The sequence below is a fragment of the Taudactylus pleione genome, unplaced genomic scaffold, assembly GCF_031769625.1.
Source record: "Taudactylus pleione unplaced genomic scaffold, aTauple2 ptg000318l, whole genome shotgun sequence".
Lineage (NCBI taxonomy): Eukaryota > Metazoa > Chordata > Amphibia > Anura > Myobatrachidae > Taudactylus > Taudactylus pleione.
Genome location: NW_028284719.1, coordinates 4,312,212 through 4,330,743, shown reverse-complemented (window position 1 = coordinate 4,330,743; position 18,532 = coordinate 4,312,212). Strand labels below are relative to the sequence as shown.

Sequence of the window (18,532 nt, the reverse complement as noted above, 5' to 3'; positions counted from 1 at the left end):
TTTTTTTAGAAAAAATACAGATCCAAAACCAAAACAAAACATGCAAGGGCGGTTTAGGCAAAACCAATCCAGATCCAAAACAGGAGGAAATACAGATCCAAAACCAAAACCAAAACACGGGGGTCAGCTCACATTTCTACTTTTGTATCATTCTTTCTTATTGTTTAGTTCCTATGCTGTCTGTAATGTTCCTGTTGTTGACTGTAGAGAGAGACATGATGTTGTGCCATAAGCATTATACTGGCTGGTACTTGTAAGGTGTATTAATCTTGGCCCATACCTGCTGGATCTACCTATGTAACTTCATGTATTACGTGCCCAAGTACATGTATTGTGTTCCAAATTTAAACTTTGATTACTTTAAATAAGTCAAACATCTAGTGTGTCTAATTTCACTCAGGGGGAAGTGAAGTACAGCCTACCCACTCTGTTACCATGTAGTATACCCCACCCACTCTGTTACCATGGAGTATAGCCTAGCCACTCTGTTACCATGGAGTATAGCCTACCCACTCTGTTACTATGGAGTATAGCCCACCCACTCTGTTACCATGGAGAACAGCCCACCCACACTGTTGCCATGGAGTATAGCCAACCCACTCTGTTACTATGGAGTATAGCCCATCCACTCTGTTACCATGGAGAACAGCCCACCCACACTGTTGCCATGGAGTATAGCCAACCCACTCTGTTACTATGGAGTATAGCCCACCCACTCTGTTACCATGGAGAACAGCCCACCCACACTGTTGCCATGGAGTATAGCCAACCCACTCTGTTACTATGGAGTATAGTCCATCCACTCTGTTACTATGGAATATACCCTAGCCACACTGTTCCCATGGAGTATAGCCCACCCACTCAAAGCCCATGGAGTATAGCCCACCCACTTTGTTTGCATGGAGTATAGCCCACCCACTTTGTTTGCAAGGAGTATAGCCCACTTACTCTGTTCCCATGGAGTATAGCCCAACCACTCTGTTTCCATGGAGTATAGCCCACCCACTCAATGCCCATGGAGTATAGCCCACCCACTCAATGCCCATGGAGTATAGCCCACCCACTCAATGCCCATGGAGTATAGCCCACCCACTCAATGCCCATGGAGTATAGCCCACCCACTCAATGCCCATGGAGTATAGCCCACCCACTCAATGCCCATGGAGTATAGCCCACCCACTCAATGCCCATGGAGTATAGCCCACCCACATGGTTACTATGGTGTATAGTCCACCCACCTGGTTACTATGGAGTATAGCCCACCCATTCTGTTCCCATGGAGTATAGCCCACCCACTCTTTTAAACACAACTTTCTATTTAGGTTTTTCTGGCCTCTACACCTTCTCATTGTCATTAGTTTTGAGGTGCTCACTCTCTTCTTCTGTCTTCAACTTATACTTCCGGTTTTCACTCATATCTATTTTTCTTACTCTCTTGCTCTCATTCAATTTTTTCTTTTACTTTCACACTATTTCTATCTTGATTATCTCTAATTTTTCTCTCATAGATCTGATAATCTAGTGGTTAGTATAAGCTACTGTAAGTCAGACAATAAAAGTAACCTCTGACTGGCTTGTGTTTTGCACATTTATAAGTAAATATCTTACATTGAGTCAGGAATCACATATAAATATAGCCTTAAACCATATTACCATCATTGTGATCAGATATAATTTTCGATGGTCTCCTTTGTCTGTGGCCTAACCAATGGTGCATTGCCATCAGATATCATTTTCGATGGTCTCCTTTGTCATTGGCCCAACCATGTAGAACTGATTATATTTTGCATTAGTGATATTTTTCTGAGTGTCTTAATGGTTCTGTGGCAAAAGGGAGAGTCTACTCTGTAAGGAGCCAGGGGTGGTTGGTAGCAGGACCAGGAATATTAGGCATTTAAAATATAAAATGGGTGTTTTACCTGCTTGCAGAAAATGCTGTGTGTCTCTCACTCTCCCTCTGCAGGATAGCAGAATATCTGGCCAAATCTTAACACCTGTGAAAGCCTCTCTTTTAAAGATAAGGAGGGTGTGTGGTTTGCCTGTCAATCTGGGAGGGGTTGTAGGAATCTGGGATATATAAAGCCTTTGCAGGCCATGTGTCAGTATGATCAATGCTAGATTCTGGACAGTGACCAGGTCTCTGTTAGTAAGTGACAGGGCTTTGAACATACTTTTCTGTGAAATTCATTGTTTTGTGGTCATCCTGGAAACAAATAAACAGTAGTGGAGAAGACCAGAATCGGTGTGCGTGCTTCTAGTATAAGACTACCTAACCACAGTACTAAGTACCAACATTTCTTTTTCAGAAACAGGATAGTTCTACAATAATCCTGGGAGAGATTAACAGTCCTACCTGGAACTTGTATCACATAACTAGTCCATTCCAACAACTATATGGACCAGGGAGTCACTAACCTGTCCACAGGCCCTTCAGCAGGCTGGCAACTTTTATCCATAGTATCAGAATCTTTACCATTATATGCCCCAACCCCTTGCTTTGAATAAAAAACACAAAAACAAACCATTTTAGCAATTTTTACTTTTGGTTTATTAGAAGCATGAGTAAAACAAAGAATTAACATTTACATTTCTCAGCAGTAAGAACCATCCTTTGCTTATAATCTATGAGATCACTCTCTACTTTTCTATCAAGTAACTCACAGGAAATAATTACAAATCCTTCATCGGTGAAAGTCTTTCTTACAAAACTTTCTTCATAAGTAAATGCATGTAACCTATCATTACCAGCTGTGTAATATGTGGCATTTAGTATCCCAGTTGCAATAAAGTATCCCCCAGGTTTAAGCAGCTTTGACATCTTTCTCAGGTTTCTGATGTAATCTTCTTGGTCCTGACTAACCACATCCAGCACCCCCACTGTGACTATACAGTCGGCTTGTGGTAACATCCCCGGATCTGTGAGGTTTTCTTTGCTGAAGTCAATTTCCACAATGTGTTTTATGGTTTCCTTCACCTTTTCTTCCTTCTCTTGTTCTTTGACACTAAAATAATTAAACCATTACATTATATAGTACAGCAAGCTCAAGGGACACTGCAGAATTGTGTGTTTCACTTCCATTTCTTTAAACATCGGCCACAAAAAAAAAACAATCAAACAAAAAAATGCTCTTTGTGTGTAAGTTATCTTAATGATTTCTTAAATTTACATTTTTGTTAGTTTGACTTATCCTTTATGTTCTTATTTGTTTAGAATCACATTTTACCTGATGCCTCCCAGCTTGGTAACAATCTTAGATGCATGAGTCCAATCAAAAGCCCCAGTGCGGGTGTTCACCCATTTCTTGAGTTCCATAATACAGGATTCTCTTAATTTTAGTATAGTGATGTCTTTAAAAAATTCACTCATGACAAAAAGATGATGAACCAAGGATCCGATACTGATGTCAATCAAAGTTTCTCCTTTTATACGACCTGTAGGGAAGATTCAGATAAGAAGAAATGTAACATTCTATATAGTCACAGTGAGTTAGCGGTAAAGATAGACAATGTGAGTCCCAGCATTGGTCCCATACTGAAACGTAATTCATATATGACGTATGTTTCCTGGTGTAATACTGCCAATTAAACAACTTACTGGCAATCTGAGAGTGAATGCATTGCTCACACATGGTATAAATGATACATTGTGTTGGTAAAATAGCTTTTATTAAAAAAAAGCGTGACATATCTTATGTAATTGGTATAACACTCTTGGTTGTGTGGTCGCACCCTGATATATGCACGCATTTGTCTTCGTGCATTCAACCACCCACGGAGTGCTTAAATCAGAGCGCTGCTGTCAGGGGCGGACCATTTGGTTGCTGGACCGCTTCTCTCTTGTGGCCCCGCCCTCCTGATTTGTGTCACTCGGCCGGCTATTATTTTTTTATTTCTCAGCTGCCCGTGGCCACTATCAGCTGCCCGCGTCTGAGCCTCTCTCACAAGAGCAGTCTATCCTATTAAACCTCACCCAGAACTCCTGCTGCTTAATATGCCGCAGCACCATCGAGGAAGTGTGAATTGAAGTACCAAGCGTGGATCTGTAGGTGGTTGCGGCTGGTATGGGGTACGTTGCGGGGCCAGGTGCCATCTATGCAGTCAGCCCGATTGTCTCCTCTCTACTCGATCCCCTCCCCAGGCTGTGAAGTGTGAAGTTAAAGTTTACACCTGGCAGGCTGTGAAGTTAATGTCACATCCTGGGGACGAGGCAAAGTGGAGAGGAGACCATTGGGCTGGCTGCAGTGCCTGGTAACAGTTGTAGTCCAGAATTCAGGAAGACCTGAGCGGGGGGTTTACTTAATATTCATGAGATCCCCGACAGGGGAAGGACAACTAGGGACATAGGGCACATAGGGCCATTTTTAGAGTTTTTTCCAGAGCTAATTTACATTCCCAATCCGCTCCTGGCTGTGGTACACCCAGGAGTAGTATATCTATCTTATAAAATGGTCCCTTTTGTGACAAAATAGTCCTGGAGATGATATTAGGTCAAACAAATACAGAATAGGAGATAAAAATAGTTAAATACAGGATGTTTTATTTTAATTATTTTTAATGAATAAACATTTAACTGGATAACAGAGTTGAACATTCAGAATAAGTTGTTTAAATAGTTGTACATTAATAGCTACTGTCAGTGTAAAAGTGGTTAATTTTGGAAAGAAAACATTATGAAAAGTGAATGGTACTGGCAGGAAATGCTTAATACTTCTTCAAGGCAAAGGCTGGCATGTCTGCTCACTATGTGCTGTGCTGGATTCTGAAGTGGCTGCTCAGATAAGTCCTATTCAAGATCTTTTTTTGTACTAGTCAATCTTTGGTGAGAATTGGTGTATCTTGGCATTTGTTAATATTTTTCTGTCAGAAATGTGTATTTCAATGAGACATTGATGTGTACTGTATGTTTGTCAGTGAAGCAGTGATGTGTACTGTAAGTTTGTCAGTGAAGCAGTGATGTGTACTGTATGTCTGTCAGTGAGGCAGTGATGTGTACTGTATGTTTGTTAATGAGACATTGATGTGTACTGTATGTTTGTCAGTGAAGCAGTGATGTGTACTGTATGTTTGTCAGTGAAGCAGTGATGTGTACTGTATGTTTGTCAGTGAGGCAGTGATGTGTACTGTATGTTTGTCAGTGAGGCAGTGATGTGTACTGTATGTTTGTCAATGAGACATTGATGTGTACTGTATGTTTGTCAGTGAAGCAGTGATGTGTACTGTATGTTTGTCAGTGAGGCAGTGATGTGTACTGTATGTTTGTCAGTGAAGCAGTGATGTGTACTGTATGTTTGTCAGTGAGGCAGTGATATGTATGTTTGTCAGTGAGGCAGTGATGTATATGTTTGTCAGTGAGGCAATGATGTGCACTGTATGTTTGTCAGTGAGGCAGTGATCTGTACTGTATGTTTGTCAGTGAGGCAGTGATGTGTAATGTATGTTTGTCAGTGAAGCAGTGATGTGTACTGTGTACTGTATGTTTGTCAGTGAAGCAGTGATGTGTACTGTATGTTTGTCAGTGAAGTAGTGATGTGTACTGTATGTTTGTCAGTGAAGCAGTGATGTGTACTGTATGTTTGTCAGTGAGGCAGTGATGTGTACTGTATGTTTGTCAGTGAAGCAGTGATGTGTACTGTATGTTTGTCAGTGAGGCAGTGATATGTATGTTTGTCAGTGAGGCAGTGATGTATATGTTTGTCAGTGAGGCAATGATGTGCACTGTATGTTTGTCAGTGAGGCAGTGATCTGTACTGTATGTTTGTCAGTGAGGCAGTGATGTGTAATGTATGTTTGTCAGTGAAGCAGTGATGTGTACTGTGTACTGTATGTTTGTCAGTGAAGCAGTGATGTGTACTGTATGTTTGTCAGTGAAGTAGTGATGTGTACTGTATGTTTGTCAGTGAAGTAGTGATGTGTACTGTATGTTTGTCAGCGAGGCACTGATGTGCTGCTTTTCTGTGAGCAGTCTCTGTGAGAGATGTTATTGTTTACACTTGTGGAGTGATACAGCTGTGGACTTGTTATGAGGTTTTTATAAAATTGAGAAGTAGATCAGGCCTGAGGTGTGTGGTCACTGGGAAACTAAGCGCGTCATGTGATCTACTGTGTCCAATTATGTTGGTGGGATTGGTCTCAATATACCACGCTATTTTATAAATATCTCTATACCCAAATCATTTTATTTTATTCCTCAATTTTCTCTTATTCAATAATGGGAAGATACTTCTATGATTCTCATGTCTGCTGCCATTTCTGTGCTGTGTGCATAATGTTTGGTGGGTTAGCGCTCTTCCACCTGAGAGACAAAAGACCACGGGTGGAAGTGACATCTGTAGTAACATCTTTCTGTGTGCAGGGAAAGTTTCACCTGTTCCAATTACGCACAGCAGAGGAACAATGTTGCTATCCCTGTTCACAGAGGTATAGCATAGAGCTGCGGCACCCAGGCACTTGCTGTGAGGACCCCCTTCTTGCAGTACTGAAGTGTGTCTGGGGACTACGCATAGCCGGGGTACGTTTAAGATGCCAGCGGTCGCAATCCCGACCGCCGGCATCTAGAATCCTTAATCCCAGCTACGCTTAAATGACAGGCATCTATAATCCAGACGCCTGTCATTTTCCTGATGCCGGCACACCGGCACCCGGCATCCCGATTGAAGGGATGCCAGGCGCCGCAAATGGACAGCCGCAGGGGGGGTGGGTTAGGTTTAGGCCACCCGGCGGGGACTTAGGGTTAGGCACCCCCCCCGGGAGGGTTAGGGTTAGGCTAGGGGGAGGGATGGTTAGGCACCCCCCCTGGGTTTAGGTTTAGGCAGTGGGGAAGGGGGGGTTAGGTTTAGGCACTTAGAGGGGGGAGGTTAGGGTTAGGCACTTGGGCGGAGGTTAGGGATAGGCACCCCTAAGGAGGGTTAGGGGGTTAGAATAGAATAGTTTATACTTACCTTTAGACGATCGGGATTTCCAGCGCTGTTGGTCTTCCGCTGCCGGGCTCTGCAGTTCTTTCGGGCTACTGCAGCTGGGATTCGAACTGCCAGTCATGCGGCAGCCGGAATTCCATACCGAATGTGGCATAGCCAGCACATGGGGCTGAGATGTAGCAAGTGTACAGGAAGAGCAGCAACTATTATGGAACTAGAGTAATTTTTTTATTTAATTATATTCTCAAGTAAGCAAACAAAATGTACTGTGCTCATAAAATAGAATAGAACATGATCAATACAAAACCGCCTGAAAACAAAATAAGGAGAGAAGCCATGGAGGTGTTTAGGGGTTCTGGGGATCTTGGGTTTACTGTATGTCCTGGATGCCAGGGATGGGTGTACTGTATGTTTTGGGGGTAGGGAGGGTATTGTATGTCCCTGGGGCTTGGGGGATGGTAGGGTGGATAGTATATATTCCTGTCACAAGGGAGGTAGGGTGGGTAGTTTACGTCTCTGTGGCCAGGGGTAAGACAGGTAGTGTATGTCTCTTTGGGCCGCTAGGGTGGGTAGTGTATGTTCCAGAGGCCAGGGAATAGTGTGGGTAGGGGTAGTGTATGTTCCTGAGCCATGGGGTAGCACTTTATGTCTGGGGAGTAGTATATCTCCCAGGGGCCAGGGGGTGGGGTAGGTAGCGCATGTCCCTGGGGCTGGAGGGTACGGCAGGGAGTGTATGTTACTGGGGCCAGAAGGTATGGCATGTAGTGAATGTTAATGAGACCAGAGGGTAGGGTGGGTAGTGTATATTATTGTGGCCGAAGGGTAGAGCGGGTAACTTATGTTGCTGGGGTATGGTTAGGGCAGGTAGTGTGGGGAGGGTATTTTTTCACACACCTGATTCCCTGAGCCTGCACACACTTATGGTGAGGTATGAGGGACAGAAGAGATGGTGGTACCTGGTGATGCAATTTTGGGCAATGAGCTAAGGGTGAGTGGATGAGATAACAGGATAGTTCTGTTAGACAAAGGCTACTACAGGCTCTATTTGGAAAAATGCTCTTAAAGCTGAGGAATTGTGGTGTGAGGCTCTGTACAGACTGAGACCTAGGGGTAAATTTACTAAAATTAGAGGTTCTAGAAGAGGAGATGTTGCCCATAGCAACCAATCATATTCCAGCTATAATTTTCTAGAAGGTGCTAGTTAAATGTTAAGTAGAATCTGATTGGTTGCTATGGGCAACATCTTCACTTGTAAAAATTCTCACATTAGTAAATATACACCCACGTCTCTCTTCAATAACATGGATCTGAGCACTGGCTCCATGCATTTATACACCCATGGATAGAAGATCATTAATGCAATGCTGTCGCACCCCCTACTTCACACACACCTACATGCACACCCACACGCACACACACACCCTACCCTACTGGTCGCTCTACTCATTCTGTCTTATGTACAGCACTTACCAGCTCCGCTCCATGACCTGTTCTTTTCTTCACTGCTGCATCCGTGTGGCTGGTTACTGGATACCACCAGTGGTGCAGTGTTGGACCAGCGGCTGAGTGTGAGCCTCTGTGACTCTTCGCACAGTGCCTGTGTTATTTCTGTACAGCTGCAGTACCATTTGGGGCAGTGGAGTAACTAGAGTTTTTGAAGCCCTGGGCAAGTCAAAGAATGCCCCCACCCCACACACACAGAAAAAAAAAATGTGCGATGGCGCGTTGGAAAAATGGGAGTGCTCACGTTCCGAAGGGGCGTGTTCACATACCGAAGGGCGTGGTCACTGAAAATGGGGTGCGCCAACAGGAGGAGTAACCCATTTCTCGTCACTGTGGGAACATTCCTTTCCATTCTATATGCACCTTACCTATACGGTGGTTTCTCACAATGCGGTACCTCTGAAGATGTGTCCTCCCTGGGACAACGGCGTCTTCAGTCGGTATTCAATATTTATGTACTGTATGTCACATTGTACAGAAGATGCCTGTTTGTGTAGGAATATTAACAAGGTCATCATCATACAACAGCGGTTCAACCAGACTCCTTCCCCCTGTGTACCTTCCTTCCCGCTGTGTCTCTCAGCGACACCATCACATCCCCCCTTGCATCGTCTTTCAGCAACACCATCACAGATACACGCACACACTGACACACACATACTGACACAGATACACACATTGACACACACACTGATACAGATACACACACTGACACAGATACACACACTGACACACACACTGATACAGATACACACACACTGACACGGATAAACACAGACAAACACACACTGACACAGATACACACACACTGACAGAGATAAACACACTGACACAAATGCACACACACACATTGACACACACACTGACACAGATACACACACACTGAAACAGATATATACACACACACACACTGACACACATACACACACACTGACACAGATACACAAGCATTAACTGACACAGATAAAAACACATACACACACTGACACAGATACATACACACTGACACAGATACATACACACAATGACACACACACAGACACTGGCACAGATACACATACACACTGAAATAGAAATAGATATACACACACACTAACACAGATACATACACACACACTGACACAGATAAACACACTGACACAGATACACACACTAACACAGATATACACAATGGCACATACATTGACACAGAAACACACACACACTGACACACACACAAACACACAGTGACACAGATACACACACACACACTGACAAAGATGCACACACACTAACACAGATACACTGACACGCACACTGACCCAGATACACACACTGATACAGATAACACACACACTGACACACATACTGACACAGAGACACACACACACTGACAGATAAACACACACTAACACACATACACACACTGACACAGATACACACACACACTGACACAGATACATATACACACTGAAACAGATATAAACACACACACAGACACTGACACAGATACAAAAACTGACACAGAAACACACATTGACACAGACACAGGTACACACACACTGACACAGATACACACACACTGAATCAGATACACACACACACACACACATTGACACAGATACACACACAGTGACACAGATACACACACACTGACATAGATACACACACATACAAAGACACAGATATACACACATACTGACACAGAAACACACACACTGACAGATGCACACACTGACACAGATACACACACACTGACACAGATACACAGATACACATTGACACACACACACTGACACACACACTGACACACACACTGACACAGATACATAGACACACTAACACATACACACACACACTGACACAGATACAAACACACACTGACACAGATGCACACACACACACACTGACACAAATACACATACACACTGACACAGATACACACACATACACTGAGACAGACACACACACACTGACACAGATACACACACACTGACACATGCAATGACACACACTCTGACAGATGCACACACACTGACACAGATACATACACACTGACACACACACACTGACACAGATACACACATACACTGACACACACACTGACACAGATACTCACACACTAACACAGATACACACTGACTGACACAGATACACACACTGACACAAACACTGACACAGATACACACACACTAACAAAGATACAAACATACACACACTGACATAGATACATATACACACACTGACACACACACACTGAACAGTAACACACGCAAGGACACAGATACACACACACTGACACACACACTGACACAGATACACATACACACACTGACACAGATACAGAGACACAGATACACACACACACTGACACAGATACACACACACTAACACATGCACTGACACACACACTGACAGATGCACACACACTGACACAGATATACAAACACACACTGACACAGATACATACACACTGACACACACACACTGACACAGATACACACACACTGAGACAGATACACACTGACATACACACACTGACACAGATACACATATAGACACAGATACACATTCTGACACACACTGACACACAGATACACACACTGACACAGATACACACACTGACTCACACACATTGACACAGATACACACACACTGACACAGATACATAGACACACTGACACACACACACTGACACAGATACACAAACACACTGACACAGATACACATACACACACTAACACAGATACACACACACTGACACAGATACATAGACACACTGACACACACACACACTGACACAGACACACACACTGACACAGATACACATACACACACTGACACAGATACACACACACACTGACACAGATACACACAGACTGGCACAGATACACACACACTGACACATGCACTGACAGATGCACACACACTGACACATCTACACACACCGACACAGATACATACACACTAACACACACACTGACACAGATACACACACACACTGACACAGATACTCACACTGAAATACACACACACTGACACAGTTACACTTACAGACACAGATACACACACTGACACAAACACTGACACAGATACACTGACACAGATACAAACACACATACACACACTGACATAGATACACACACACACTGACACACACACTGACACAGTAACACACACAAGGACACAGATACACACACACTGACACACACATTGACAAAGATACACACACACTGACACACAAATACACACACTGACACACACACACACTAACACAGATACACACACACTGACACAGATACACACACACATTGATAGAGACACACAATGACAGGCACACACACTGACACACATGCAAACTGACACAGATACACACACTGACAGAGATGCACTGACACACACACTGACACAGACACACACACACATACACCTTTCACACAAATGCATCCAGCCAAGTAAAACATTGCTGACATCAATTTACAGTCACCCTCCTCACCCTCGCGGCAGTCCAAACCCCCCCCCGCAAAAAAAAAAAAATACTTACCTGGTCCGGAGCAGAGAGGGCGCCGGGGACGGAGAACCCTGTCACAGTCACCTCTGGCAGCAGCTCTCAGTATAGAGAGAATGGGAAGACTGCCTGAGTGCCTGCCACGGCACCCCGGGCACGTGCCCCACTCACTGATTTGGGGACCAGTGAACTGAGCAATCGTGGCAGTCTATATATGAAATGTTTAAAGAAAAAAAAATACTGCCTATCCACCACACTTGGTGCCCTCTGCTGGAGCCAGCTCCGGCTGTTCTCCCCTGACTACACCCATGACTGTACACTATATAACCATGTTATATATCTATAGCAACAATTTATCCTGAATACAAACCTGTTACTAATGCACTGTGCAGCTTCTCCATAACAAATACCACTGACTCATCTCTGAATGCACTTTCTAAATCATAGTAACATTGTAGGAAGTCCCTGGAATCCATCCCATGCTGATGATAAAGCTTCAACTTAGGTCTGGCTTCCATTCTCTTGTCTTCTGTCACACAGTACAGGATGAGTCTCTGATCTGTATTTGTAGCCTTATAGTAATATGTATGGCTGTTCTGTTTATATACAGAAGAATCCTATAGTTATTTACTCTCATTTAGAATGTTATCATACACAGCTGACTATAAAGGTATCACTATATGCAGAGATCTTATGACAATTAGTGATGAGTAAATATTTGACCTAACCAGGTGATAATGCCACAACGCTACAATGTGATATGAATAATCAATATTATGTTTGTGTTTATGATTAAACCTCTACACTTCATCCTAGTAAGCTCCATCTTAGTAAGACCCATTAGATATTTGTCTTTAAATTAAAAATACCCCCCCCTTTCAGTGTGGTGGTTCATTTTATGTTTAGTAAAGATTAATTGTGTGTGTATATAGTGAACAAGTAACAACTTAATAATTCTACGTTTAAAACTCGAAAAATGTATAGTTACCAGCAGGTGACATTCTATTTAAAACCTGCAACTGCTCTGACACTGACATATAGTTATGTAGAGAGTTATTATCTTTAGTTAAAGCCACAAGTAGCAAACTTTATTTTTAAACCAGTGACTTCATAACATAAGAAACTGACCACTATTGCAAGCAAGAAACACTTTAAAGTACTGACTACACACAATAAGGTAACATTGGCATAGCCAGCATATCTATTTAGTCACATCATCCATGTCAGAACAAAATGTCTAAGTTGCGTTTGATGCAAAGAGCCCTGTTCTACAAAGAACGTGCACCACCGAAGGAATGGCCAGCGATAGTGGGTAGTAGCCAAAAACATTTTACCTTGTAAACTTCTCATTTATTTAGGTACTGTTGGTAGGTAGAGAGCTTAGTTAGAGAAGTGTAAATGTGTGTGTGCGTATGCGTGTGGGGTTTCATAATAATTCTCAACTTAAACATTCATTGTACTTGTATATTAAAGTGTATTACTATTCTGGTTTATTGAGACATTATCTCTATCAATGGGGGGAATTCAATTGAATACGCTATTGAATAGCGATGGGAGGAACTCCCAAATCTATTCAATACACTGTGCTGTTTGGTCGCGCTAAGGATTTCTTCTCGCACCCCCCTGGGGATGCGAGGAGAAATCCTACCAAAGTGCCGGGCGCGCAGCAGTTTTTCTGCATAGCGCTGCGCTAACAGCCGTGCGCCCAGCACTTTGGTCAGAGAATGCCGGTTAACGCGCCTTAACACCCTTGTTAAGGCACGACAGGCACGTTAGCCGGCAATTCTCCGACCACACAGCGCAGTGTATTGAATAGCTTTGGGAGTCCCTCCCGTCACTATTCTATAGCACGTTCAATTGAAGTCCCCCCTATGAGCTCTCAAAAGGGAGCAAATAGTAGAATAACTTTCCCTACATACCTCTGAGATTTATATGATATAAACCTAAAGTTAAGCAGTTTGTTTTTCATCGTACTTTAAACTTCACACCTTATTCTTAAAGGAAAAAGAACTTCCAGTATGAGGTGAAGCTGTAGGAAGGAAATTGTTGCATACTGTATATAACCAAAAGATGTTGTTTAACAAATTGTAATGCCGAATGTGTAAATAATGCTAATTGAATGTAATAATTGTTAGATCATTTTAAATCTAGTTACATGAGAAGGGAAGTGACTGGATACTCTCGGCTTGGAGTTCATAATCCACAGCTTGAAGAAGTACTTATTGCATGAAATGTGCGTTGGAGTTAACCAGCACTGTGGACTGTGAACTCCAAGATGACAGTATACAGCCTCTCCCAGCTCCCAATCACTGGATAGCACAGAGACTACACAGGTGTTCCAGGTATTCCTGTGAGCACACAGCTGTGAATAAGCAACTCCACCATTTTGTGAGTGACAACAATTTCACTCCATGAGAATGCTGAATCTGCAGTTAACCACAGGGCGTGATGGCACCATATCTGTATTGCTCAAGGAACATTGGTTTTTCAAGTTTGAGTGGAAGAGTTACAGCAGTTTTCTGAAAATTTTAGATCATATATAAGAAGCCTTAATGATACATGTGAAATCATAAGGTGTTTATCTATGGAGTGTATATATACTCGTGTTGGGTATGGGATGCCGGCGCTCAGTATCCTGGTGGTGAGAATCTCGATGCCAGCTTCCTGACAGGGTTAGGATACCAACACCTGTTGGTCAGTATCCTAACCCTTTCCCTTCCCCTAATCCTTCCTCCCTGCAGCCTAAATCTAACCCTCCCCCTCGCAGCCTAAATCTAACCCTCCTCCCCACAGCTTCAACCTAGCCACTCCCCCGCTGCCTTAGCTTAACCCTCCCCCTAATTGAAATACTTACCATCAGGATACTTCAGGTCGGGATGCTGGCACCGGGATTCTGACAGGTGTTGGGATTCCGGCACTTAGAATGCATTCTAAGCCTCGGAATACCTGTAGTCGATATTATGACCTCATCCCATATACTTGTGTTTGTGTGTGCATATATTCATTGCATATATTCATTCGGGCTCAATGAAAAGTTATCATGGAATGTATTCATATGATCTCTACATATTCGTCATACTAATATTTATTTAATTGATTTTATATCTGAGATAAGAATTTTGCATGTTACACAGTTCACTTCCACTGTCACATTATCACACTTTTTCTTGTGGCACGACATTTCACTTACACATTCAGCTTTTAGGCACATTACCATCCGTCTATTTTATTTTCATATAGTTCTTGATACATACACCTTACCTTCTTTGACATGGTCACATTTCATACAACGTTTTGATATTTTATCACATCACCATCATGTTTTAGTTTTAGTACACTTTTTGTTTTTACATATTTTTCTCATACATCCTCACATATTTTATCTATTTGGCCATATATTTCATACACTTTAGTTTTTATGTTCACCATTTTTCATTTCACTTTTGTTCTCATTTACATTTTGCTTCAGAGACAATTGGCTCTACATGACATTTGTGACATTGCCCTGGGCTTTTTTATGCTGTTCATACTATTGACTTATACATTTGTGCATGCTTCAATTTGTTAGGATTCATAAGCTTATCGATCGTTTATTATTGTATTTTATTATTATTTTTATATTTCCTCTGAGCCCGTGGTCTCTGTGGTCACTCAATTTCCCCCTACGGGGTTAAGTGGGTGGCGAGGCACTATTATGACACCTGGCTGTTTTTATTTTTACACATGTAGCTGCTTTTGGCGTCCCAATCACCATGGTGACTGGACGCGTCTTACGTGAAGACGTCACCAGTACTGGATGTGGTGTCTATTGGTGACCGACTTCCGGTTTTTCTGTGGTGTGAGCACACTGTGAGTGCTTCTCCCTATATAAGGTTAGTAAATGTTTGTATGTTCATATACCTTGATTAAGGGACGTGTGTGTCCCGAAACATTGGGATTATGTATTGACTGCAATACACCAGTTATATTTCTACTACAAGTCCTTGAGTGACGCTGTTTGTTTTCAAGCTGTTGATTGTATATATATATATATATATATATATATATATCAATTCCAATAGCCGGCACTCCAGTGCTAAAATTAAATGTATTGCGTCCAGTGCCCTCCTTTTCTCTCCCTGTGCGGGGGGACAAACTGTAATACAATCCTACATAGGCGGCACTCGCGACGACTCAATAAAACTTCAACGCCAGTAAGTAGATCAACGTTTCAATGCTTGATGCATTTTCGTCAGGATACAAAAAACATTTAAGAACGTCTTACCTAAATACATCAGATAACCAGTGAACAAACGCCTCGGATCCCGCCGGAAGCGAGCCTCTGATGACGTCATCTTGTGACAACCGTCCACCAAATTTTGCAAAGTACAGAAGCCTACAAGGTACAAAATATCACAGAAGTAAAAACTTTTGTGTACTGATATATAATATATTGATTATAAGTTCTCACTAAGTTCTCCACGTTGAGTAAAGTGATCAAAAAACAAGTTAAATGTTATTAGCCATTAGTTACATCAGACAGGGAATTACCTTCATTAAGTAACCAGTCGATCTTACATTGTCATACCATGGGTAAAAACCTCAAAGATATATTAGTCAAATCTGATATAACAAGTGTTGATAAATCTAAGCAACGCTTGAGATCATTGAAACCAGGCTGTTTTAAATGTGCGGGTTGTATGACCTGTAGATATATGATAAGTGGGGACAGTTTTCATCATCCCCAGACAGGTGAAAAATTACATATCAAACATTATGTGACATGTTCCAGAAAATTTGTTGTATATATGATAGTCTGCCCTTGTAGTAAGTGTTACATAGGCAAAACGGACCGTATGTTCAAAGAACGCATGGCGCTACATAGGAGCTCTATTAGAGCTGCAATAGAAAAGGGACATGCGGAACAACCTTTAGCAAAACATTTTTTGGAGGCCAAACATAGTTTGGCTACTTTAAAATATCGCTTTATCGATCATGTGCCTCTCCAGATCAGAGGGGGGGATAGGTCTAAACGTCTCCTTCAGTTGGAATCGCGTTGGATCTATAGATTAGAGATGCTGACTCCCAAGGGCTTAAATGAACAATCAGGCATACAATAGGAATGAAGACATTAGATATCAGACTAATATTATATTACATATGTCATTAAATTTAATTTATTAATAATTGCGCAACATCCCTTATTGCCCTACTAGGCTTGATGAGGGATCCCCGGTTTTGATCAGTATGTTTACTTCTACACATCAGATATGGGTACTCATTTGAATACCTATGTCTTTTGTGGACAGGCTGGTGCCATTAATTAAAAACTATGTTCACTAGGCATAGAATGTATCCAATGCTTATAATGTGTCCCTGTTAGGTTAACAGGTTGGATATGTATACAACTACGACCTCAGAATTGTGCATAGTCACTCAATAGATTATTTATCAGTACAAAAAAGTTTTTACTTCTGTACTATTTTGTACCTTGTAGGCTTCCGTACTTTGCAAAATTTGGTGGAGGGTTGTCACAAGATGACATCATCGGAGGCTCGCTTCCGGCGGGATCCGAGGCGTTTGTTCATTGGTGATCTAATGTATTTAGGTAAGACGTTCTTAAATGTTTTTTGTATCCTGACGAAAATGCATCAAGCATTGAAACGTTGATCTACTTACTGGCGTTGAAGTTTTATTGAGTCATCGCGAGTGCTGCCTATGTAGGCTTGTGTATATATATATATATATATATATATATACAGTATATATATATATAGAGAGAGAGAGACTTAATGATTACATCAGTAGTCTGCATATAAAAGACTTTTAATACTATTATTATTATCATCATTTATAAGGTGCCACAAGTGTTCTGCAGCACCTTACATAATATAAAAACAAATGCGTGACCAAAGACTTACAATACAATACAATACAATGCAGGACAAGGATACGGATAATATACATTGCTACTTTAGCGACCATAACACCCACATAGACAGCATCCAAGTGTTAGGTGCCCTAGCGGGGAGTAAGAAGTAGATGAAAGTAAAGAAGGGAGAAGCATAAGAGGGTAGAGGGACCTGCTCATAAGAGCTTACATTCTAGAGGGGAAGGGCAGACAAACAGGTGTGACACTGATGGGGTAGACGGGGAGGAAGGGCCATATAGCAGCTAGTTAGGATGAGAGGTGGGAGGCTTTAATAAAGTAGTGGGTCTTGAGAGCCGTTTGAAAGATTGAAGAGAGTTCGTGAGTCTGATAGGGAGAGGGAGGGAGTTCCAAGGTGTGGAGCAGCACGGGGAAAATCCTGGAGGCAAGAGTGAGAGGAAGTAATCAGTTGGATTGAAAGGAGGCATGCATTAGAGGGTGAATAGGGCGGCCAGGAAAGTGAAGGGAGATTAGATCAGAGAAAGAAATAGGAGAAGATTGGGAGAGGGCTTTGTAAGCAAGGGTGAGAACCTTGATTTGGGTTCTGAAAGGGAAGGGGAGCCAGTGAAGGGCTTGTAGGAGAGGTGAGGCAGATATAGAGCATTTGGAGAGGAAGATGAACCTAGCAGCAGCATAGAGGACAGACTGGAGAGGAGAGAGATGGGATTTTTGGAGGCTAGATAGGATGAGTTTACAGTAGTCCAATCTTGAGATGACCAG

The 18,532-nt window shown here is 42.3% G+C and overlaps 1 protein-coding gene across 1 annotated transcript; it reads right to left on the bottom strand.

Moving 5' to 3' along the window:
- Positions 1 to 2,575: 2,575 nt before the first annotated feature.
- Positions 2,576 to 12,422, bottom strand: LOC148509681 (indolethylamine N-methyltransferase-like). Its single transcript, XM_088442947.1, has 3 exons — positions 12,275 to 12,422; positions 3,225 to 3,432; positions 2,576 to 3,002 (listed from the first exon to the last, which is right to left on the bottom strand). Exons 1-3 carry the CDS (start codon positions 12,420 to 12,422, stop codon positions 2,576 to 2,578), a joined length of 783 nt encoding a protein of 260 aa, XP_088299073.1.
- Between the last annotated feature and the right edge of the window lie 6,110 nt (positions 12,423 to 18,532).